The sequence below is a fragment of the Epinephelus moara genome, chromosome 22, assembly GCF_006386435.1.
Source record: "Epinephelus moara isolate mb chromosome 22, YSFRI_EMoa_1.0, whole genome shotgun sequence".
Taxonomy (NCBI): Eukaryota; Metazoa; Chordata; class Actinopteri; order Perciformes; family Serranidae; genus Epinephelus; species Epinephelus moara.
Window position 1 is genome coordinate 13,567,956 of NC_065527.1, and position 25,718 is coordinate 13,593,673.

Below are 25,718 nucleotides of genomic sequence, written 5' to 3' on the forward strand. Positions count from 1 at the left end.
ATAGCAAAGATAGAAAAATAAAACAAAAATTGTGCCAGAAGTGTTTTTCCACTTCTGTCTTATTCTGCAACCCCTCAGATTAACTGTGATCCTTTGAAAGGTCCTGACCCCAATGTTGGGAACTGCTGCGTAAACAGATGTGAAAGGCCTACTGAAAATGGTGCTTTTTTAGGAAAAAAAACCTACTGGGTTACCCATCTTCTATTTGTTTAATGGCGGTGTTTCCCCACATGACGGAAACAGACGGTAAGTCAAGCACAACATTTAAATTTTCCACTGGGGTTAATGTTTTATCCAGGAAAGAACCAAAACTCACACACCAGGTTATTACAGTCACAGTGTGCGCATGCGCGTACAAACAACTGTCATGGCGCTGCGCGAAGGAGCTCTCCGGTTCAAGCTGCTACTCAACAGCCGTAATTTCTACAAATTCACCTCATATGTGGGTGTACGGTCGGTGTCTGAAAATGTGTCATCCAAACCCACAACGTCCAGTGCCTCAGAGACCGCGGCCGACCATTTAATCTACACACAAGAGCACTTTGCATTAAAGGAGACCCTCAGAAAGGTAACAGGACTGCTAGCATTGTAGCTAGCTTGTACGTTGAAATGTAAACAAGGCATGTTTTTTCTTTGTTAAGCAGGTGGCTTTAAGATATTGTTGATGTCCGTGTTTGTTCTTAACAAGCAGCAGTATTACTCGGTTTAATGTAACGTTGAGAAACAACAGAGGGACAGTATCATAAAAGTGGGTGAGAGGTCAGTATCTAGCTTGTTCACCTCTACTGGACTGTGTTGGTGTCTGCAGAAGCTGCTCTGCATCATAGCTTCACCAATTACGCACAAACCACAAATTGTCTAGTTGAACGTTGTTATTTTTGGTCAAAAGGGATGTTAATGTGTCTGTCTGCAACCTCAAATGACTGTACAAGCCTACATGTTTTCCTGCTGCCCTAGGTTATGGGAAGGATGGCAAGGCAGAACGCCAGGTACACAGGCTGTGTTTTCATGACCCATCCTACGCTCCCACATCCCTCTTGATTAATGCCAGCCCTGCTCTTGCCAACATGTTCTCTGTTCTGCACAGATATGATCTAAAGATACATGAATACATTTGTCAGCTCAGGTTTTAAAATCTGTTGTATGCCAGGAACCATTTTGACTGACAGGTTTGGATGCACACCATATGTTATATTACTAAACATTGTGTTTAAAGTGTGAACATAGTAAATGGAGAGAGGGTTCTCCCGGTACAATAATAAATAAATACTGGCACAAGAACACATTTAACAGGTATATTGAGATTAAGTAGATATGAGACTTGACATCATGAGGCTGATGTTGCCTATATAGCATTAACTGACTATAGTGGACAGTTGTGAGTGTGTGATTATCCTGTAGGCTTGCCCACATGTTAACATTTACAGCCAGCTTAATGTCAACATTATTTCTTTGTCAGACAGTTCAGTGCACACATTTCAGACATGGGCTTCTGATATCAGAGGTTTTGCTAATTGGTGGCTTTTTGTAAAAATTAAACAAACATTAATGGTGGCTGGACAGCTGAGGGGAACATGAAATTCCTTTAGTACTATTTGGACGAGATTAGTTTTACATAGGGATGTGGACTAATGTCAGTTTACCACAGGATGTCTGTAATATAAATGTCCGATTCGCATGGGACAAGAAAGCTCCGTAATTCTACCAGAGATGGGATTGGTAAAGCCTGATTTATAGTCCTGCGTTAAATCAACGACGTACCGACATCGTAGGGTACGTGGCTACACAGGAGGCTCACCATAGCCCCCGGCGTAGCCTGACATGCACCTCCCAAAAAATGTAACTACACGTTGAGGCGACGCAGACCCAGCGCACACCGAGAGGGCTGTGATTGGTTTGCTTGGTAGCAACGCATTTCCGGTTCCGTATTTCCAGATTGCGCCATCCCCGCCATCTTTAAACATCTTCTGTTGCGATGTAGATGTTGCAGTATTAAGACCCATTTATGCTCAACGTTAAATATGGATACGGATACGGACGGAGCCTTCTGTCCGTGCTCAGCGTTCATTTCTCTGTGACTGGAAAAGCCGGAAGCTAAACAAAGAATCAACTAGAGACGACGATAACCATTCAGGAAAGGAACGCAGCCTCCTACCGCTCTGGCGGTGAATTGCACCGTGACGAAATAGAGTGACGGAGAAGTTCGAAGGGTTCATGACGGCGTCACGGCAACGACGTAGGTACGTCGTAGGTACGCCACAGGACCATAAATCAGGCTTAACTCGGTTTCGACCTGGCGTCACCTCCCTGTCGGCATATGCGTGCTACATTGCTTCCTCTATGTGTTACGTTTATTAGCCCAATATGAAATATTGCCCATGATCAGGATTGTGTGTACACAATAATTAGCAATATGGATTTATATTTGGCCTATCTAACACAACCAGAAGTCCCGTGGCTCTGAAAAGTGCTTTCTTCTTGACCTTTTTGATTGGTCTCCCACGTAGGGCCATGCGATCATTAGAAGAATGTCCACTATCACGACTGCCGACAACACCGAAAGCTTCTTCAAGCGCCTCCATCATTGGAAAAAACGCAGAAAACTAGTTGTAAACATGGAAAAATGGTTGTAAACAGGACGTGATGATGTTCCCACGGGATTAATATTAATATTAAGTATTTTCTCCGGACCGTTTTACAGAAGGTCAAAGCCGCCAGAATTTTTACTGACGTGATCCGTAATGATTATAGACATGGCGCGTTCAGACGGGACTAGAATCCCTGGTCATAATTACTTTACCCCACGTCTCCATGTTAAACTAATCTCGTCCGAATAGGGCTTTTGAGGCCAGGAGGACAAGCAAGTGTAGTTTAGCCAAAGCAGACACAATGCTGTTTGTATCAAACACATATCTGGCACTGAATCATATGTCACATCTCCCTTATCTATGAGGATGGGAATTGATAAGATTGTATTGATGCTAATGTCATTATCAATTCTGCTTATCAGTTGTGACTCACAATGCATGCAACATAGGTGTGCAAAACCACTGTTAAACTATTGTTGAATTTGGAGCCGGTTCTCAACACAATATTTACCCTTGGTAACGGTCATGCTGCTGGTTGGGAAGCAGTGATATTCATTCAGAGTATCAAATACAAGGCATTCCTGGAATTTAAGCCCATGTTGCTTAGAAAGATGTTTCAGCACATTGCTGGTGTTTCCGTCCTTACTTGAAATGATCATTTAATAGATATAGCAAGAAGCACTTGTCATTTTTCTTTGTCGAATGAAGCCAGGCTTTGGACCTTCTCTTCCTCTGTGTCATGACCTCTACTTGTTGAAAGTTTCCAGCAGCATAGAAGCATGAGTTTGACGTCAGTGTTTTGCAATGAGCACCTGTCAGAAAAACATGCTAGGCTGTCACCGATAAAAAGAGCTGGCAAGCTTGTAGGCGTGAAATTCAGATGAATTGAAAAAGTTGTAATCAGATCTCAACTGAACCCAGCTCCCTATTTATCAAAAAACATTCAGGAAGAAAATAGATTGTGTAATATGGCAAAAGTGGAAAGTGAGTACTTACTACGATGATTAAATAATGTCAGTTTTCAGTGGAATTGTTTGACTAAACCCTGAAATATTCAGGTGTAGACATAATGAAAAAAATGGAATGGCTGTTTAATGTAACTGTCTCAAAAGCCTTGAAGAGGGCAAGATGGATTGTTTAATTAGTATTTAATCTGATTTCTCCAGTATGATGTAGTAAATGTTTTTGTTATTTGGGTTAAGCAGCTGGATATGTGTTCTTTGCTTGAGGTTACAAAGACAGTTTAATTACACACAAGGTGAGGTAATGGACATTAGCAAACATTAGCTACCTCCAAAGCCCTCTCAGACGCATTTGAATTCTTTATTCAACAGTGTCAGTCGTACTCCTCTCTCAGAAATATGGTTTCTTCTTCTTCCCAACCACTTAAACTCAGCCCTAGCGATTTCTTACATGCAGGGCTTTTAGTTTTGGAGAGCTAAGTAACGGCAGCTGCAAATTATAGTTGTAAATAAAAAATCAAAGCAAGGATTAGTAATCAGTCTGACTCATTTCGGATACATATTAGTAGACAGACATTGGAGACACAGACTGCAAAAATAATATCAAGTGCCTAATTCAAGGCAGGGAGCAAAGATGTTGCGGTAAATGGAGGGAAGCTTGTTGTGTGACTAAACCTTCAAAAGGATGCCAGGAGGTTGAAAATAAACTAGCACTGGGAATAATGGGAAGGATGAAAATATGAAAAGGAAATGCAGAACAATATGTTGGCAGTGCAGGAAAGGGAACTCGAGGAAGCTTGGTTTATTAAAATAATTCACTGTAGGGTAATGGGTGTTTATAGATGGTACACAAATGGAGTTATAGGAAATCCTTTAGTGACTGTCCAAGGTCAGACGTTCATAGTGCCAATGTTTCCACTACCAATTTTCTGTTATAGGTGGGGAGGGCGTAGGGCCACACAGACTGTTGTCAGTGTAGCCATGTGTGTGTCTGTTACTGTGGTGCTCATTTATAAATGAGACAAACAACTTCCCATACTAAGAAATTAGTCAGGCTTCCAGTCTCCCACATGTACAACCACCAAACCATTCAAGGCTTTGTGTGTGAGTGTGTAAGGTCAGCTCCTGCCATTAATGAGGACAGGGAGCCAAAAGACATTTCCTCAACACTTCTAGGAAGAGGCTCCGTGTGCAGCCTCCCATGGTTTCAGACTGGGATCCCCCCACACTACGAAGCCATTGTAGTCAGAACAAAACTGCTCGCCAGTGGACTATAAGTCTTGACTTTCTTAGTGTGATCATAATGTGCTGCCACTAACAAATTTCCTTTTTATATTCCATCCTGCAAAAGTGTCTGGTGTTTGAAAAAAATCTAAGAAAGGCATTTTAATTGCATTTAATCACCTATACAAATTACTAGTCTTTGTAGTCTTTAAATCAGCAGGGCCCTCTTCAGCATCTGTTGATTTTCTGGAACAGAACAATTCTGGCCAATTATGTCCCGCCTCGTTAGTTCCCCGCACGGACCGTTTAACCTGGCAACAACTGCAGCCGGCTCAAATGTGATTGGTCAATATCACGCGGACTACAAACAGCCTACAACCGGAAACCAGAGCTCTTCCGCTCTTCTTCCAGAGGCAAGATCCCCGGGGTTTGCCTACAGACTCTACATTCACCGAATGTAGAGTCTGTATATAGAGACTAGTAGTCGACTAATCAGTTTGTCATTTTTCATAGAAAAGTACTATAAAAGTACCCCAAAATACTCTTATTGCAGCTTCTTACGTTCAGATATTGGCAGCTTTACACACTCTCCTATGGCAGTTAAATTTTTTTAAACGGTTAAAAAAAACAAAAAACCTTTGGCGTGAGTACGAAACAAGACATTAGTTGACATAATTTGGGGGTTTGGGAAAGACAGATCACACATTTTTCAACATTTTAACACATTTTTCGATAAAATGATTAGTCGACTAATCGAAGAAATAATCGACAGATTAGTCGACAATGAAAATAATCGTTAGTTGCAGCCCTATTATACATAAAATAATTGGATGGAAATGGCTATATAATATAAGAATATGTACTTCACTTTTAATTCAAAATCTCATACATCCAGAACTTGGCAGCCCTGCTGATAATTTGCAGCATTGCCCGATATGATATGATATAATATTACTAAAAATGATATAATATAATATACTTAAAGGGACAGTTCACCCCATAATCAGAATACATAGCTTTCCTCGCACCGTGGCAGCCGTGGCATGGAGATGTCTTCCTTCTCTCTAATATAATGGAACTAAATGGCTTGTGGTGCTCACAGTGCCAAAAAAATACTTCCTAAAAACTCAACAGCAATGTCTCCGTACAAAAATCAAGACCTGGTTACTGAGAATAATCCACAGACCTTGCTTTGAGCAGTTTTATGTAGGAACTATTTTCTTTCTACTGAACTACACAGCGCAAGAGGAAGTGTGCATCCACTCGTGGACGAGAGGCTCATGCTCGTGACAGTGCGAGATGTAAACATTAATGGCGTCCTCCTCGGCAGGGCTGTAACGTTAGCTCGCTCAGTGGTGCTGGGTGAACTAGCAGTAGATGCACGCTTCCTTCTGCGTGGTTACACACTTGGCAGGTGTAGTTTTTCTCACAACAAGGTCTGTGGAGTATTTTGAGTAACTGGATCATGATTTCTGGAGAGAGACAGTTTTTCAAATGTATATTTCTTAGTGCTTCTAGAGCCATTACATACATATGCATTTTTTATTTTGGGGTGAACTGTCCCTTTAAGATTTTAATGGGACAGAAATGGTAGCAAATCTTTGATGGCTGTCATATTTCCCAAACTTAATTGAAAAAAATGTCTTGATATCATGAGTAACCTTGTGAGTCCGCATAGTTTATTGAATATAGTATACTGAATACTATTTAGTCCACATCAGCACAGCTGTTTGGGTTTGACAGAGAAGCCCACTCTCTGCGTAGTGTGCCGGGGGAAAACACTCTAGACTGGACATTTTGTAAGACTGATAGTGAAATGTTCTCGACCCTGTCCTGCTTGACAGCTCAGTAATGTGAAATGGTTCTGGTATGCAACACAAATAGAGTCATATAACACAATAGAAGCATAGTATCACTCCCCAATGACCTTTATGTTTCCCCTTTCCAGCAGCGAGTCATCCCTCCCTTTCCCTCCTCAGGATTTGAACTCTGAACATGGATATGTTGTAGGTTAAAGGGGACCAGTACCTGCCTTTGTCACTGTTCGGTCTTGTGTTTGATTCTCACAGATTCAGGCTCAGGCATGTGTCCTAAATATCTGTTGAAAGTAGTGTCTGTTTTCTGTTTTGAGCTGTAAAAACATGATGTGCATGTTTTATGTCTACCTCGTAGTCAGATGTTTCTCAGCCAGTACATTTTTCTTGGCCGCTCGAGCGGTTGGCTGGTTTAGGTTTGTGTGTTTTGGAAAGAGAAAATGAGTGTGCATCACTTTTTGCAATCCTGGAAAAAAAACCTGTGAATTCTTCTTCAGCACTTTGTTTTTTTTGTAGTTTGAATGGTGAAACACAGGTCTAGTCCCCATTGCTCATCGCTGGTTGTGCTTTCACTCTCAAGCAGAGGATTAAGCAAAGCTACTTGAAAGAATTATCAAACAGCGTTTATTTTTTCTCAGTCCACGTTATTGCACATGGCTCATTGAACTCCTGTCACCAGCTGAGACTTGGATTTGATGTTTAATCATTACTTTTCATTGGCTTTAACCACCATTTAGAGCATATGTTACAGAGAGGAGAAACACATTTGTGAAGCAGATTGTCATGGGTCTTTTGAAACCATGGCCCATTAAAAATGTTTATGCATTAAAGTGAGTAACACCAAAGCAAAGCTGTTAGCGTTGTTTATAATATTTCGGCCAACAAGTGCAAATCAATTTGCTGGAGGACATTTTAATTTGAATTGAAAAGCCAGAAACAGCTCGTACATTTTTATTTTTTATTTATTTGGCATGTACAGCACTTCATACCAACATTATTTTGTAGAAGCTGTTGTTGACATCCCGTGCACTTGAACTTCCTGTTGACAAAGCCTGCTGTGTGAAGTAGAATTGTTAAAATAGTTGGCAACAAAATGCAACCCTGTAATCCACACTATAGATCTGCAGCCCATTCTCTGCAAAAATAGCACCATATGAGCGTCTCAATAGATTAATAAGCACTTCTCCAGCTGTGGACCACTTCCAGGTGCTCAAAATGAGTCATGGCACCAAGGTTCACTCATTCCAAAGTCTGTTCCAAAGCCAGGTTGCAACCCACTCTTCACTCCCCGCAGACATTTTGGCCATAACTCACAAAACCAGGTGCTAGCGATAAACACTGACAAAGTGCAATGCTGCTTGAATTCGGTGTCGAGAGACAGAACAAAAGCTGCTCGTACTGTTGAAGGATATTATATAAAATTCAGTGGTGAGATCTCCAGAATCAATTTGTTCCCCCCTCATGAATTCATGAGTTTCATTTAGTTGCGAAACAAATTAGAACAAAGCTGGTACATTTGGAGATACATAATATAAGGCTGTTATTAGAGTCAGTTAACGACATCCACCTCCTAGAGAGTGAAGTTATTCTTTAACCAAAACTGCGCACAGTGTTTTGTTCCACTCTTAAAGCATATAATAAAGTCATCCTTCATTTTCAGGCAGTCGTGTATCCCAGGCTTTGTGGCTGAATAGATGGAGTGGCTGCTAACCCAGAAGGAATGTCATTAGTATGGGTTTCCGTAACAAGCTTTATTTTTGCACGCTGTTCTAAATATTCCTTGAGAGGTTTCTCTACTTTGCCAAGAATAAAATGGTGGAGGAAACACTGAGTCATTAAAATATCGGCTTTCTAATGGTCGAATGCGAAGTTGTCGAATATCAGCACAACACTGGATACCAACAGCTTAAGTATAAAAGTATCAGTGTCATCCCAAAACCCTCAAGAGTAATCTGTGCTGTAAGTTGTATTTGCCAACTATACCATTTTGTGTAACCAACATCGCCACTGATTTAAGGTTTTGTTTTTAGCACTATTTTTCTGCTCCAAGATGACACAGATTGGGATTGAGGCCAAACCTCTGTCATTGTTTTTATAAGCCCTCAGCTTATCATATTATGTGTCACTAGCCAAGCATTAGTTATCAGTAGGGGACTGATATAGGAAATAGCAAGTCATGCATACTGTCACTGTGTTGTCATCCTTTTACACTCACTATGTATTACGCTTCTCCAGCCTGCTTTCTATTCATTGATATGTAATATCTTATCTCGCTGTCTGCTACAGATAGATTACATAGACTTAAGTAGAGATGTGCACAGCAGGAAACCAATGTATGTTAACGGTCACTGTGTGTGTTCACTCATTTTATTCATCTTTTCAGTGGTATGAGACAGGAGATAGAATAGCAGGGCTGTAATTTGTTGTTTGAATCATACTGAGGTTTTAAAAAACATGCAAACATACGTGCAGTTACGCTTAAAACGTGAATACAATGATAAGGATAATTTGATGCTAGGCCTGCATGATATGAGGAAAATATGCAATATAGCAATAATGGTATTATTTGGGATAAATAAACAGATATTGAATTATACTCAGTTCTGACTCAGACTTGTATACATAGATATATATCTGAGCTCATCCTCCATTACTTTCTCTCTCTCATTTCAATTCAATACGCTTTATTGGCATGACATTTCATATGTGTTGCTGAAGCACAATTTCAATTTAAGATAGTGAATTCAATTAACTGCACTGGAATGAAGTAGGTAATTAAATTATTAAAGAAACAGTTAATAACAATGTATAAATATAAATTATACGCATGCATTGTAAAGACAAAAGTCATTAATTGAAGGAGTAAATAGAAAGGCGTGGAGTGTGATCCGTGAGGAGATGAACTGTGTGTTGTTGTGTTGGTTGTCTCTGAAGCTGTGACATGCACTGACATATCTTGCTGCATGTCTTTCTCTCTCTCTCGACTACACACTGAGTTATTTCCTCAAAGGAGCAAGCAGCAACCTCAGAGACTGAAAAATGAGGCCAATGCGGAAGTGCAAAAAAAACTGCAGTCAGGGTCAGGGTCATCAAAGGGCCACTTGACGCTGACTAACATTCATGTCAACTGCACATGGGGTAATTTTTTTAATAACTCACCCGTTTGCATTATATGAAGGTCCAAAGTTACACATAATTAAGGGAGGGCCATCTGCTGATAGTGTCATCGGCTTCTTAGTCAGATCCACCCCTCACTCCTCCACATTTCCTGCCTCTAGCCCACCTATGGTCACCTCTGGCCCTGAAAAACCAAAATGGCGACAACTGAAATGCAGAATTAAGCTTTGCTATGATCATCATTTTCAACCTCATCGCATGTTTTTCTCCAAGATGCAATGAATGTTCTTTGGTGTTTCAACTCTTGTGTTGACCACCATTTCATCTATGACACACACAAGCTCGCCTGTGTCTGCCTTCGCAATGTGCGCTCTACTCACGCGAACACAGACACAGTCAGAGCAGAGGGAAGTTTCAGAGAGCAGAGCAGATGTAGTAAGGTCACATGCTAGCTCACTTTTTCAAGCACTGGCTCAATCAGGCAACTGACTGATTTTATTTACTGGCATGACCTAACTTTTTACCGGCCCTGCGCCATCAGGCAACCCTTATTGTTGGACCCGGCCTAACAGCAAGGGCTCTACTGGATTGGCAGGAGAGTTAACAGCAAGGCACCAATCAGGCAAAAAAAGTGCATTAAAGCCAGAATGTAATTTAATACGTTGTTACTATATTCAAAGTGCAATGTGTTTGTTGTGCAAGTTGACATCACGATGCAGATAATGAAACTATATATTGTGCAGCCCTTTTGAATGCTCATTATTAGAAGTATACACACGTAAACATATCATATCTCCCTGTTGTGTTTGTGCCCTAGATCATCGACCAGGAGATCAACCCCTATGTGGATCAGTGGGAAGCAGAAGGGACGTTTCCAGCCCATAAAATCTTCAAAATCTTAGGAAACGCCGGCTTTCTAGGAGTCAACAAACCAGTCGGTAAGAACATTAGACTGTGTGTTCCTTTTTGAGGATCGTATTTGAAAACCAATGCATGCAGCTACAATGCAGGAGCTCCATGATCACACACAGACTCCAAGAGAAAGTTTTCCCACTCCTGTTGTTGTGGAGTTCGGCATGACATTGCTCTGCATTATTTGTTTGGCCACCTGTATCTTTGTTAGATCTATAATTGACCAACAGTGCATGCTGGGAGAGGTTCCAGTCGTTGAGAGTCTGAAAGGGAATTTAGGATTTGCTGTGTGATTTTTGTGTGAGTGATTTTGTTTTGAAAAATCACAGACAAATGACATTTTTTGGAGAAATGATGGTTTAATTAATCAAGTGGGGTTTTGTGCATTATCTGGAGCAGAGCGATTAGGGAAAATGTCTGTTTGATTTAGAGACCCAGAAGCCTTTTTATTTTGGAGGAGGCTTGTTTCCTGTGAAAGGATCTAAGGAGATAATGAGCCTGCCGGGAAATGATAATAACCATCATATCAAGGTGCCAAACTCAGTGCACCTTTAGTGCTTTTTGTAACAAAAGCCGTTTTACCTAATTGTGTCTCACTGACAATGTTCATTTTCACAAGATAGTACATTGTTATTTGAGTATTTGCCCTGCTTTTCACCTTTTTACTTGCTTTTTTATGTTAACTTGGATGCCTTAAAGGAGCATCGTACTGTTAAAAACCCCAAAATGCTTGGCTTGTGTTTGCAGTATATGTGTCCATGACATAACAAATGGCTGTGGTCGTGTTATGAGGGCATTTTTTGGCACGGACTTAATTCCATTTGTATTCTTGGGCATTTTAGTTGGTAATCCATACAAATATGACGACTGATTAATGACCCGTGCCTAAGTCTACATGATATATGTTTTTGGTACGTGCTGTTTCTGTTGCCATTGCAAACACTCTCATGATTAATCAGTAACATATCAGTGAATTGAAAAGCCCTTGACGTAACATAAATATTGCTTTTAAGGCTAATTTTTTTAAATCCAAGATTACGCATGACTAACAGTCACTCAGAATCGTGATTTAAGTTGTGGTTAGAATTTGTCTGAAAAGATATGTGGCTCAAAATGTGTGCCGCCAAGGAGTCAAGGGGCGTTTGGCATGTCTTTTTTCACAGCTGAATTCACTTTCCATTCATTACCTCTCTGTAAGACAGCCATACATTACAGTTGGTCTGGTTTAGGAACGTTCCCACTGTGATGATGAGGGCTGGTGTCACAGCAACATCCCACAACAGCTGTCTGCTACAGTATATCCCATTTCCAGATGTGTACCCAGCTGTGTCACTGCTGGGGGGGAGGAGGGAGCGTGATGAGTGCTGTACAGTACAGGACCACAAAGTAGTTGTGGTTGGAATGTGTAAGTCTGAATATATGAAGAGATGTGTGGGAGCTGTTTGACGATCAACAGTAGAGATGAAGTAATTTCTCTCAATGAATTCGCCACTTCACATCTTTGTCCTTGTCTTGCTGTGATAACTTCACAGGATTAAAAACAGCTGTAGTTGCTGTTCTGGCGTTTGATGCTGAAAAGAATTAATGTGTGAACAATGTGGGACACTGAGCGTGATGAATAGGATTGCACCACAGGTCTGTAGGTCAAAGAAGAGGGAGGGCGGGGGAATTAAAACGTGCTGAGTGCACAAGTCTTAAGCATTAGTTGGCAGGATTAGAGGAGGCGTGGTCCTGCGTAAGGCTATATGAAGACACACTGTATTATCAGGTGGTAGATTACCTGGGATAATTATATAGAAACAACTGTCAGGGTTGACATGTGTCAGTGTGCAATTTAAACTGACCTCCTACTGCATATTTGCAGTCAGTGAGTCTAGTTTTTAAAACTTAAAATGGGAAAGCCCTTTCTAAGATAATGACATTTTAGATAAGTAAAGCTAAGGGCAATCATTGCACTGTTTTTAAAAAGACTGTTGCTCAGTTACCATACTGTGGAGTCTGGCTCCTTCTGATAATGTTTGTTGCATTTGGCTCGATATTTGTAATAACCAAAGTTGCCATAGTTTTATATGTCTTCCGGAAAGTGTGTAGTTGTAGTAACTACAGCTAGACATGTCCCTTTTCTGTCATGCTGACTAATGAAGGAGACTCTCAAAAAATTCTGCACTGGGTTAATTGATTTAGAGGATTGGATTACAGGAAAGGGAGAGGGGATTTAGGAGTGTGTTCAATGGAGAAATGATTCATCGTTTTGAATGAGAGAAGAACCCAAAGCCAAATACAACACCTAACAGTCTCGTACAAAAAAAAGTCAAAGTGCAAATGTGGTGAGATTTCATAATCTACTCACAATATTGATAAAGTTACTGAAAAAATTATCAGTGATGAAAAATTCTTTGGTATTCTGCAGAGGGAAGGAGTGAAATTATCTCGGTATAGAGTTGTGATACAATTTTTAATGGAAAATAACGTTAAAATGCTCTGTTTTGTTGTTGTGTTATGGTTTTAATTTATCAGTAAACATTTAAAAGTGTCATTTTGTACAAGTCACTCATTCACTGGGCCATGAAGTCGACCCTGAAATGCAGCGTCCCTGATTTGATTCTGGCAGAGGACTTCAGAGGATGTTATTCTCTGTCTCCTATTTCCTGTCACCTCTATCACTATCTTATAAAAACATTAAATGCTCCCCACCCACCCCAAAAGAAAAGAATAAACCAAACCTTAAAGCTACTGTCCAATATATACACTCAAATATATTATTTAGGCCTATTTTTAAGCCTTGTTCCTGTTCACTGTGGTGACAAGAGGATACCATCATGAACCAGAGTATAGAGAAGAAGAACTTTTGCAGAGGGAGACTGAACAGGCTGAAAGAGAGAGAATACGGAGAGTATACGTTTGAGAAAATGTAGTGCCAAATGGCTTTGCTTCTGTGCCGTTACTCCTGTCTGTTTCTCCAAACTGGGGACATGTCGACTGCCGTCTTCTCTAAGTAGTACGCTGACTGTGGATATGTACCTCGTATAACCCCACTTCAGAAAGAGGATCTATCTGAAATCCAGGAAAGTAGCACTGGTAGATTCGCACCAGGCAACTGTTAACATATTATAAAGCTATGAAGCATTTCCGTTTATTTAATCCACTGTCGGGAACACTCAACACTCATTTTCCACTCTTTTTCCATGTCCAAGGAAAGGCATTATTACCTTCACAACACAAGAGCAGGAAGTTTTCCTAAGGCGGCCACGTTGAGGGAGAAGACAGGGATGACCCTTGGCTCCCTGCCTGTTTTCCTTTGCTCTGAGAGGGAGGTATCTGCTGTTCACACCATGGCAATGGCCTCTTGTCTTTTGCCTGACAGATAGAACCTGGCAGCCTCCACAGTTTTCCCTTTAACTGAATATTTTCGCTGTTAATGTTTACGTGAATAACCTTTGGAGAGACTTGTGTCCAGACTGTTTCCTTTCTCACAATTCCTACTTTAGTAATACCGTGATACATGCATTACAATGGCTTGTTTTTCTATTTAAAAACATTATTAATACAGTGACTTTCTGATTTTATAATACATTACACTGTAACGGTGATGCATGCATTCAGGGGCTGAGTAATAGTGCAATTACACCTTTGTCTATTGTTGTAATTGTTACACATTTGTCGTGGATTTGAGCTTACGACTGATTCATCCTATGTTGTCATCTTCCAGGTAGAAATGGCTTTATCATCAAGTCATTCATGGTACTGAGCATGTCGAATAGAAAACATTCTACTTCCTTCAACAGTACCTGTGTCTGCTTGTGCTGCACCTTTTAAATTCTCACAATCTTTATTCTCCAATGTGGAGCTCCACCCCAGAAAGAGCCTACGCTGTGGAACATCTGGTGTTCAGAAGAAACACATGTGCGCAGGATTGATATTTGTGACAGAATTTTGTTTGTTTTTCTTTTGCTTGCTTGTTCAACCAGACGGCCTGCTGTTTGGCTGAAAGTGGGATAAACCTCAGTGCTTCCCTTCATCCACATTATCCACCGCAGGGTTTCCAGCGCTCAGAGACTTATCGCTGCACAGCTGCACCTGCTTCCTCTTATTTTTGGCTCCCCCACTCCCTTGTTTGCTTGTCCCGCTATATCTTCCTTTTTTTTCGCTGTCCCCATTTATACTGTTCGCTCTCTTTTTCTCCCCGTCACTCTCTGACGGGCTGCCAGACTGTGCTTTCCACTATTCGATAACTAGTCTGACAGGTGATATTAAACCACTTTGCTGGAGTTGCAGGCCTCCATGTGGTAAATTTGCTGATAGTTATTCATTGTCAGTCAGTGCTAGTATCCATCATCCAGCGGCTGGAATACTGTATTTAGTCATGGGAAAACGGAGCCCTGAGCATTTCACAAATACTCAGTCTTGTTACTTTTGGCGGACCGGACGTTATCATCAAGAGATTTGTCTTAAATGAATAACTGTCACGTTACATTTGTTAGACCGGCATGGGGTGATGATGTTCAGTTTTTTGTGCTGCAGAAAGACCATTCATTTTCATATCGAGATCTGAATGTGTGCAACACAAACGACTTGAGGACAAAAGCAGGATAAAAGCGAGCACATTAGCCGGCTAATTCCATGAGTAGCGGACAGAAAATTGGCCTTTAGCATTAAGTATATTAGTATAAAAACCAGCCTGTTCGTTTCATAATAGCTGCTGCAACTGATGATGAAAGGCAAAAGAAAGGGAATGCAGAAAAGATGGCTCTTTATGAGGATAACTGACAGAAAGTGGTGTTTTAAACATGATTCATAATGCACTGTTCAACTCCATTAAGGACCTAAGGTCTTTGCAAATGCCTGCACTGCCAGAATGGAGGAAACAGACATCTATTTTTTTGACTTTTTCAGTAAATGGCTGAGATCAAAATGAAGTTTGATGTACTAAGCAGAACAGATGAGATGACACTGAGATGACAGTGACCCTTATCTGCACCACGCAGCTGATCTCCCAACAGTGCTTTTTACACATAATTACAGATAGCGCAATTAATGATAACATCCTGTAATTAATTTGAGTGCATGCTCCGGTGCCAACAGATCAGCTCACAATATTATATGTATACCAGTGTGTACAGGAACGTTAGCCAGTGATTTTATCACAGAGATAACAGTGGACAGGGAAGGTAGGTACAAAGGCCACTTTAAGGTGACTAATGTAGGAGAGGGGTATATTTATCCACAGTGACACTGGTACAACGTTCTTTATCTGTCTTAGCTGACTAGTAAATGTGCTCATCTGTTGTCAAATGTGTATAAATAAGGGGGAACTAATATTAACTCAAGAATCCACACAGTGTACAATGAACTGTCAGCCTTGAACATCCGCAGCTGAACGAGTGTGTGTCTTTTGTTTCGTGCAGAATATGGGGGCTTGGGTCTGGACTTCAGCTACAGCATGGCGGTGTCAGAGGAGCTGGGCAACATTCGCTGTGGAGGCATCCCCATGGCCATCGGTGTACAGACTGACATGGCTACTCCTGCTCTCGCCAGGTACAATCCCACAAATTTTATAACACATGATAGAGCACAAGAGAGCTTGCAGCGCAGTAATTGCACTGCCTTTTCTTATCAGAAGGACAACAACAAATCAGTGACTCAGGCAACAAAGTCTGCTTTGTTTTTTTTTCCTTTTTACAGCACCACTAGAGCCACTCGTGTTCGAGCTGGAGTGCATTTTCAAATATTCATCCCACATGGGTGTGTTTGATTTCGAGGTCGTAAAAGGTTGTATTGCTACCCCTGGCAACAACTGTCACCCTGTTTAGCCTGCAGATAATTAGATTGTGTTTGACGTACGAGTTTTTAAAACCACACCATGTCCAAACAGTGGAAGGAGCGCCTTTATTTCAGACACTTTGTTCATTAAATGATCCAGCTCCACAGATGTGTCTCCTTTTTTCACCAATCTTTTCGTAGCTTTGTGTTTATTTTAGTGTATCTTACAATAACAGCTGCTCTGGTGAACAAGTAGTGAGTTTCACTGATTGCACTCAATGTGATGACCAGTTAAAAACCCCTCATGCCAATATTAATTGGTGTGAGTAACCAAATCCGTATCCACACTGTTTGTACAGGTTGTTACTCTGTTAGATAAAGGAACAACAAGTAATGACAAACGATACTAGAGGCATTTTACAGTCAATCAGTGCACTGATTCCTAACTGGTTCTGCACCATCTGCTCAGCTGTAATGCTACTTTGCCAGCACAGTGGCTGCAGAGTTTAATAAACAACTGACACTGAAACTCACTGCTGCACAAACTAAGGATTAACTCTGGTGCTTTTTACTGTGCTGCATGTAAAAGTTGTTATGCGACAAGCTGAGAGTGTTAAGTCAGTGTGGTATCATGTATCTTCAGATTCAGATTCAGATTCAGAATACTTTATTAATCCCCGGGGGGAAATTGTTTTTGTTCCAATGCTCCGTGCAAAGTAAAGTAAGCAGGAGCGACTGGAATAGGCTGCATACACCTCTTCTTCCTCATCTTAGTGGTTGCTGCACAGCCCTTATCATAGTTACACTCCCTTGAGTATAAACATATTTGGCAATTGTTTGTGTTACCACGTCGGGTCTTGGCTTGTTGTGTGATATATTATGAAACAGCTGCTGGTGACTTAAGACAAAATTCAGTGGAAGAGACAGTCTCAGGAGCTTAATTAGGGGATCTACACGAGCTCGCAACAAGGTCTAAGTGTTAAGAGAGCAGCAAAAAGAAAGGAATACCGTGGGAGATTCAGGATACTGAACCCACTGAAACTCTAATTGCGTCAAACATGACATTGTGGTTTTATAGCAGTAAAGCTACTGCTGTGTCTTGTGACAGTCACACAGTATAGTTTATCATGTCACTGTTGACAATCATGCTTGTATTAGATACAAAAAGTGTTGCGTTCTGGATCTCTTTACAGGAACTCAACAAGGAATGATCTTGGATTGCCCTTAGTGTCAAAGAGTAACTGCCAGTATATAGCTCCTAATATGTTTTATTTCTTCATATGTGTGTGTGTCTGCAGGTTTGGTACAGCTGAGCTAAAGAGAGAGTTCCTCCTTCCCACCATCATGGGGGACAAAGTGGCCTGCCTTGGTGTTAGTGAAGTCGGAGCTGGCTCTGATGTCTCAAGTACGTCTCCTTCATCATTCGTTTCTAATCATATAATTTCCTGCTCAGGTCCTGAAGGACCATCGTGACTGAATTTGAGTTGCAAAAATGATTAAGGAGCCAGAAATACAGCAATTTAGCAATCACTTTGGTACTGATGTTCTCTCGGGAGAGCAGGCATGGCAAATGCAACACACTGTATAGAGGCCAGAGTTCACCATCATCAGATTCCACCACGTTTTGGGCTCTTTTTTTCTGGATTAGTATGTATAATGCTTGAGGTCTGATGACAGGCTAACTGTTACCAATGAATCCTTGTGCTATCATGTATGCTAGCTAACGCTGAATCACTGTGTTGCACCTGTCCATTACAGCAAGGGGAACTAGTTAGCTAACAGTTATGTACTATCTTACTATCACATGCCCTGTATGTCGTAGAGACATGAAACTTTGCACAGAGATGCCTCTCCTCATGAGGAACAAATTTGCCTCAAGAACCCATAACTTCCGGTTATATAGGTTTTCCGCCATTTTGAATTTTTTGAAAAACACTTAAAATCGATCTCTTCCTAGGAAGTTTGACCGATCTGCATGAAACTGGGTGAACATAATCTAGGGACCAATATCTAAAGTTTCCTCTTGGCAAAAGTTGGAAAACTTAGTAAACCTGCGCTTCTATAAGGCAATGAATATTGCGGAGGGCGTGGCTCATCACATAAAGGTGTATAACATCTCAAGGGTTTCACCGATCACCACGCAACTTTGTAGGCATATGACCACACATAATCTGAGGGGACCCCTCCATTATTGACCCCATCAAACAAAATGGGGGCGCTAGAGAGCTAATTTCTTATCTAGGCCTCACCGCCATATTGATTTTTACTAAACTTGGTAGATATGTAGAACAGGACGCCTCAAGGTGACTGGAGAAATTTAACTCTAATTGGCAACTAGGTGGCGCTATAACAACAGAAAAATGAATGAAGGCCGGATTCCAACCCCCACCGCCGCAACAAGGGCTAGCCGCACCTTTCCCACGTGAACTACCAGTGCGTCCCACTTTGAAGTCAATACAACATATAAACACTTTAACTATCTGCCTTTCAACGTGCTATCTCAACTACTAATGTACAGTTTTAGCCCACTAACTATCCCACTATTGGCAATGGTACTACTGTACTTTCAATAAAGCAATTGTAGTATCAAATTCACAAAAACTCTGGCTGAATACATTGCTCTTCTTAATGGGTTCAGTTGACTATTTAATCTGCAATTTCCTATGACCTGTGTCCCAAATACACACCATGTGAAACTGTACGTGGGCAACTGTGCACTCAATGGGTATGGACTAGTTGAAACATATTGTCCAATCAGCTGTTTAACTATTCATTAATTATTACTATTAAAACTTTTCGAGCAAGAGACTCTGAAACACCGTCCACCAAAACACGTAAGATATTGTTTTAATAGCTTGGTACTGTATGCACCATTAAAGGGTATGTTTACATGGCACTTTGGGCCGCCCTACATGTTACTGTAGGCCCCCAGGTTATTATGCAACTCAATTTTATACAGTATATGCAGTAGGGGTCCCTGCTCTGTCTCTCTTTCAGCTAAGAGGTCCATGGCTTGAACAACACTGAAGACCCATGGTCAAAAGTGCATTTATGTGTCCATCTCCACTTTTGGTGGTTATATGGTACACACAAGGCACACACTAAATCCAGTCCCTTAATTAATCATAGGAGTGTTTTAGGCGTAAAATGAATTCAACCAAGTATGTCAATGCTCATTTCCTTTAAAAGCCAGGTGCATCTAATCGTGGTGCATTGCTATTTATGTGGCATATTTGTCAAATTGGAGAAGCAAGTGATTTTCTTCTGAGAGTAATGCGTAAAGAGCAGCAATGTCATGGCAGAAAATTGGAAATTTAAGCAGCAAAACTAAAAACTGTACTTATAAACTCGACACAGCTGAACTTTTATCCTCTGACATAAAGAAGTTACACTGCTCCTCGTGCATGAATGCACACAGCGTGTCTCTAAATGGGAAATCTGCTGTGGAGCATCAGATGACAGCAGCTCTGCAGCTCCGTTTTGCTCTCTCCTATGTTCAAATTATAGAGAATGTTATTGATGTTTTCTTCATTAATGATGTATTTTTTCACCCACCTGCAACCCAACTGTGCGTTGGTGAGTGTAGTATAGTAGTAAGTGAGTATACGCATTTGTGAACCAGCCTGTGTAGGCACATCTTACTGTCTGCATAATGTGCCCATTAAATAGCAGGAAAATCCTGTGCCACTGATTTTAAGACCAGGTTTTCATTTGTTAGCTATGCACCTGACCGGTCATTTACTACTTATGCCGTGTGGGCTGGGCATCTGGAACAAACAATGACAGTTGCACTGTGCTGAAGACAAGGCCCTTACTTTAATACACCAACCTTTGCTCAGAGTAACATCTTTCTTTTAAGAGCCCAAATTGTTTTTCTTGGATTGTTCATCCTTTAAAACCTACCTTCCATCCTTGCAATCATCTTCCCAATTTCTCTTTCTCTCCATCCATTTACACACTCCATCACACACTGATTCAGGTATCATGACCAAGGCAGTGAGGAAAGGGGAGGAATACGTTATTAACGGGGGAAAGATGTGGACCACAAACGGTACCCAGGCTGACTGGATTTGTCTCCTCGCCAACACCGGCGACGGGCCACCTCACAGAAATAAATCCCTCATCTGTGTGCCCATGAAGCTGCCAGGTAGGAGTCAGTTATTTGTGAGATGATTTTCATGTAAAAGCAGAAGATCTTTTCTTTGGACAAAACCTCTGTAATTGACATTCATCTTCTGGGATTCGATTACATCTAAAAACAGCACTCAAATTAAAGATTCTGTGTTTTTCAGTTCTACTTAAACAAATTATTTACTGCAATCTTCCCACATGATTTGCGTGAGCATATTACCCGAAAACATCCTCCCGTTCTATCAATAGGATTCGTTGGTATTACTGTGCCTTTGCCAAGATGCATGATGATGTTTTTTTTTTTCCTGCCCTTCTCCCCGTAGGAGTACACATCGCTCGCAAGATTGATAAACTCGGCATGTGGTCATCGGACACAGCTCAAGTGTTCTTCGACGATGTCCACGTGCCCTGCAAGAACCTCATCGGCCAGGAAGGCATGGGATTCACCTATCAGATGCTTCAGTTCCAGGAAGAGAGGCTCTGGGCAGTGGCCAATGGTGAGTGAGCTTTTCTTTTAGTTCCTCATTTCTCCTTCACTCCCAGCAATATCCAGTAATCAGACGTCATCTTTCCTCGTTTTCTTTACTTTTCCACTTAATCCTTCACTGTAACTCATCCGCCTCCTACAGATCTTACTGTAAATTGCAGTTTATTATATTACGGGATCATTTCCGTTTCAGTTTCCAAGAAGTTCAGGTCACATAGTTCGAGCCATTAATCTTCTGTTAAGTATTTGTTTGTTTGTTTTTTATTTTAGTAACAAGCTAACATCAATGTTTGCTTGGGCAGAACGTGTGAGAAACTGTGTAGGAAAATTGAAACTTTAAATGCAAATACTGAATCAGCTTGGTTTGTGCATCACATCATGAATCAGAGACAGAAATGACAAGCACGCACAAACAGGCATGCAGTGTGCGTGGAAGCAATAGCACTAAGGTTTTATCTCTGTCTCTTTATCTTAACACCTCCAGTCGTCACCAGTATGGACAACATCATTCAGGAGACCATCCAGTACACACGGCAGAGGAAGATCTTCAAGCAGCCTGTCCTCTACCACCAAGCCGTTCACTTCAGGTTGGCTGAGCTGCAGACGGAGGTGGAGCTGCTCCGCTCCCTCCTCTACCGTGCTACAGGTGGGGTTACTTTATATACAAACATGACGTAACAAAAATTAAAGATTAGCTTGGTAGTGTTGGCTGCATCTGAATGACTCTGTTCCTCGTCTGTGAGGGTCTGTTTTGGTCTGCGTAACGTAAATGATGTCATCCAGACTGTACATATAGCAAGTGTGGCAACTGTGTATGCTGCCGCTTTTCTTGTTTAGCCAAAAACAACAATCACGGGAGCTCTTCATGGTGTTGTCGCCGTTGTCTTTGCTAATGTGCAAGCTCCTTGTTCTTGATTTTTATGCGTTGGCAAACAACTTAATGGTGCATCATTGCCAGTCCAATGTGGACCCTTAATTGTGGTACAAATAGTGTGCGTGATAGGTACAAGTCTGCAGCTGTCTGCAGATACTGAACGCTTAACTTTAAATGTTTATTTATTTTATTTATTTAACAGGGACAGTGCACATCTCCGTAGCTGCGCCACAGTTAGCTATAAGCCAATTTTCATCTGTAGTCCCCAGGCAGGAAACAGAATAATTTCTCTGCTAAAAGACATTGTTATATGAAAAACACAGTTACAAAATAGAACATATTCATGACACAGCAGCTTCAGCTTCAGCAATAACAGTAGCGAGACAACAATAAGGACAGCATCAACAATACAACTACAACACTAAGACACGACAACAATACACATACATGATTGGGTTGATTTTAGCCATGATTTCATCTTAAATTTAAAACCAGCAAAGCTGTTGCACCGTCTTATCCCACTGTTGTCCATTTGTACCTCAGACCGTGGTGCCACACTGAATGAATACAGTGGTAACAAGGCAGCTGTCAGAGTGCGGATTAGTCCTTAACAACGCTTAGGTCATCTATGCAAATGTGTGTTTGTTACCTTCATTTGTGTAGTTACTAGGGATGTCCCGATCTGATCCTCAACGTATCGGCTCCAATCACATTATTTTTACAAAATCGGAATCAGTAATAAAAGATCGGAGGAATCAAAACAACAAAAATGGCCAGGTTTTTCATCTATGTTGTTCATTGTTGCCTCCGCTTTCCAATGTATAAAGATATAGGCCTATTTTGTTTGTTGAAGACAAGAAGAAGATATTGACTTTGTTTACATTTTATGCTGCTGAACCACCGATAAGCTTTTTGGATACTATTTAAATAAAAAACAAACCTTATGGGACAACTTGGATGCATTCTTTTTTTTCTTTCTTAATGCTTTGCAAAGTATCGGATCAGACTCGGTTTCAAAATAAAGGACTCTGTATCAGGATCGGATGCAAAAAAAATGTGATCGGGACATCCCTAGTAGTTACTGTATCAGTTATTTTTCAAACATCTGTCTCTACTTATCAATCCACTGGTACACTTTTGGGTAGTATCAATGTTATTTATTAATATAAAAATATTTATATTCGAAATATAAATTTATCTGCAACATCGACCTTTTGCATGTGGAGGATTTCAGTAAAATCATACCAAATGAGTGCAGGCAGCTGTCTTCATGGCACGTAATACCATAGATAAGACTGAGGCTTTGATAACAAAGGCCACGGCTGACTTAGCTCTGCAAGAATGATGTGAATGCCAAACTAGCCTTGAGTGAGTCATTTATCCACGTTTAATGCAGCAGGTTGGTTAAAAAGATAGAGGGCAAAGTGCAAGCTGAAGAATAATGTCTACTACTTGTCTGCTAAGCAGTAATAAGTTAATGAACAATGATATGGTTGGCTCACTATAAACAGTAACTGTTAGCTTTAGGATCAGCATTGACAGCTACAAGCTTTTTGACTTTCCATCTAATTCCATTAATTATTAGTGTGTTGATGTATCTGCCCTTTTCAAAGAACATTGAGTACTAGAGTGTCTTGCTGAAGGACACTTGCATGTTTAAACAGTAACGTTGGCCTCGCTCTACCAAACTATTATTGTTTTAGTGTGTACTGGCATAACATCAAACCCCACAGGCTTGGCCACCTGAAAACCTGGCACACACCCAGCTCCTCCAAAACAACATCCCCAGTGCCTTACACTGCAGTGTTAACGCTATGAACATGTGGGTGCATCTGGCGGGCGGGTGTTCGAGGTCTTGTGATTTTCTCGTTGTGTTTGTAACCACTTCAGTGGCAAGCAGCTTTGAATGAATTCATCTAGCTGCTCCGATTCGCTTGCCCAGAAACAGATCAAAGCTTTTGCATCTGTTTGGCACAGGTAGATCAACACACTCACACACACAGATGCACAAACTGAAACAGGAAAAATCACGCAGCTCACACGTTCCCCTGGAGGGTACCTACAATAGAGGCATTGATGAGCCACTGGGGACTCTAAATCTGAACCCCATTTGTTTATTGTCTTTGTTTTCCTCGCCACATTCTTCCTTTTAATCCACCTGGACATTTTCACATTCGCCCGTGCTTGCGTGCTTGTGTCACTATTTCTGTCCTTTTTTTTTTATTTCCTGGCAGCAATGTACATTAAAGGCAATGATGTCACCAAGCTGGCATCCATGGCCAAATTAAAGGGGGGCCGCCTGGCTAGGGAAGTGGCGGACGCCTGTCTCCAGTACTGGGGAGGAATGGGCTTCACCAGTGACGTGCTGGTCAGCAGATTTTTCAGGTAAAACCAGTCAGAGAAATGTTAACTGGAATAAAATGTCTTTTGATGAGTGATTTATGGTTTAAAAAACGACTTTTCCTCAGTGATGTATAGCATATAGCACTTTGATTTTCCAGTATTTTCACCCCTGTGCACTTTTTCATCTCATCCAAAAAGGTTGCACAGGTTGCTGGCCAACCGTGGTTATATTTGGCTGCCAACTATGTGCTTTTTGTGAGGGTATAACATTTCTATGGTAACCTCACCAGTTGGCAGGAGCTTGATGAAGCTCATGGTTAATTTATTTTGCAAAGAAGTTAAACCAAATTGTTGGGATCAGATTAATTGATGGTTTCTACAGAGGCAGCATATGATCAGCATCAGTTAATAGTAACTATTGAAGACGTGTAATCAGGCTCAGTCTCCTGTTGTGCAGTGTTGACATTACACAGTGTGTAATCACGTAACAGTGTTTGAGTCAGGTTCTCCCAGCCCGTACTTTGTACTATGCTGACATCTACTGATGGGGTAAATAATACCATTGGACAAGGGGTTCAGGATGCATGATGTTGCTTTAAGTAAGGAAAAAATAATTGTAGTTATTGAAGCTGTTGAAAGAAATTCAGATAATAACACTATAACTTTTACCTTTCCACAGAGATACCAGGTTAATTTCGATTGGTGGAGGCGCTGATGAGGTCATGCTGGGAATCATCTGCAAGTACATGGACACACTACCCAAGCCGTGATGTCATCAACACCTGACCCAGGGACAGATGTCACAATGCTGCTGATTATGTGCTAATCATTCACAATGAACTGCTAAACATAAATCACCTAAGTGCAGTCCTAATGTTGAAAATCTTGACTTTACAAGGAAGTTAGACGGTTTTGCATTTTGTCTGTGGTTGTTCTAACAATACTGCATGTGGTCCATATGAATCTCTTAAGCTGTTCAAACAGAATAATGAGGCACATGTGTTTTTGTTGTTGATGACCTTACAAATGTGAACAGCCTACAGCTAAATGTTACTGTTGTGTAATTTATAACCAGTTCATATAAAGATCTCTTAAAGGAGCAGCGTGTGGGATTTAGTGGCACCTAGTGGTGAGGTTGCGGATTGCAACTAAATTAATAGCCATTCCCTCTCAAAGCACGCAGAGATGTAGCTTCTTAGTTTCTTAGTTTCAGGTGATTATACACTCATGAAAGCATAATCATGGATGTCATACTCCATTTCTGCCAACAGATACCCCTAAATCCTACACACTGCTTCTTTAAAGACTAAATATATAATAGTTTTTAATAGACTAAGTTAAATAATGTGTATAAAAATGACTTATGTAAAAAAAAAATATCCAGCAAAAACTGCGATTTTTGTGTGTTCGCTGACAAATTTATAAAACCTAGTAAAAAACTGGTCAGTTTGATTGTTTTTTGACACATTACTTGTATGTGTGTAGAAAATAGACACTTACACTGGT

The 25,718-nt window shown here is 40.9% G+C and overlaps 1 protein-coding gene across 1 annotated transcript; it reads left to right on the forward strand.

Moving 5' to 3' along the window:
* Window positions 1-334: 334 nt before the first annotated feature.
* zgc:85777 (uncharacterized protein LOC405871 homolog) lies at window positions 335-25,654 on the forward strand. Its single transcript, XM_050034203.1, has 9 exons — window positions 335-568; window positions 10,523-10,643; window positions 16,023-16,152; window positions 17,676-17,782; window positions 20,357-20,524; window positions 20,832-21,005; window positions 21,480-21,641; window positions 24,104-24,254; window positions 24,892-25,654. Exons 1-9 carry the CDS (start codon window positions 347-349, stop codon window positions 24,980-24,982), a joined length of 1,326 nt encoding a protein of 441 aa, XP_049890160.1. The 5' UTR covers window positions 335-346; the 3' UTR covers window positions 24,983-25,654.
* Window positions 25,655-25,718: the final 64 nt, after the last annotated feature.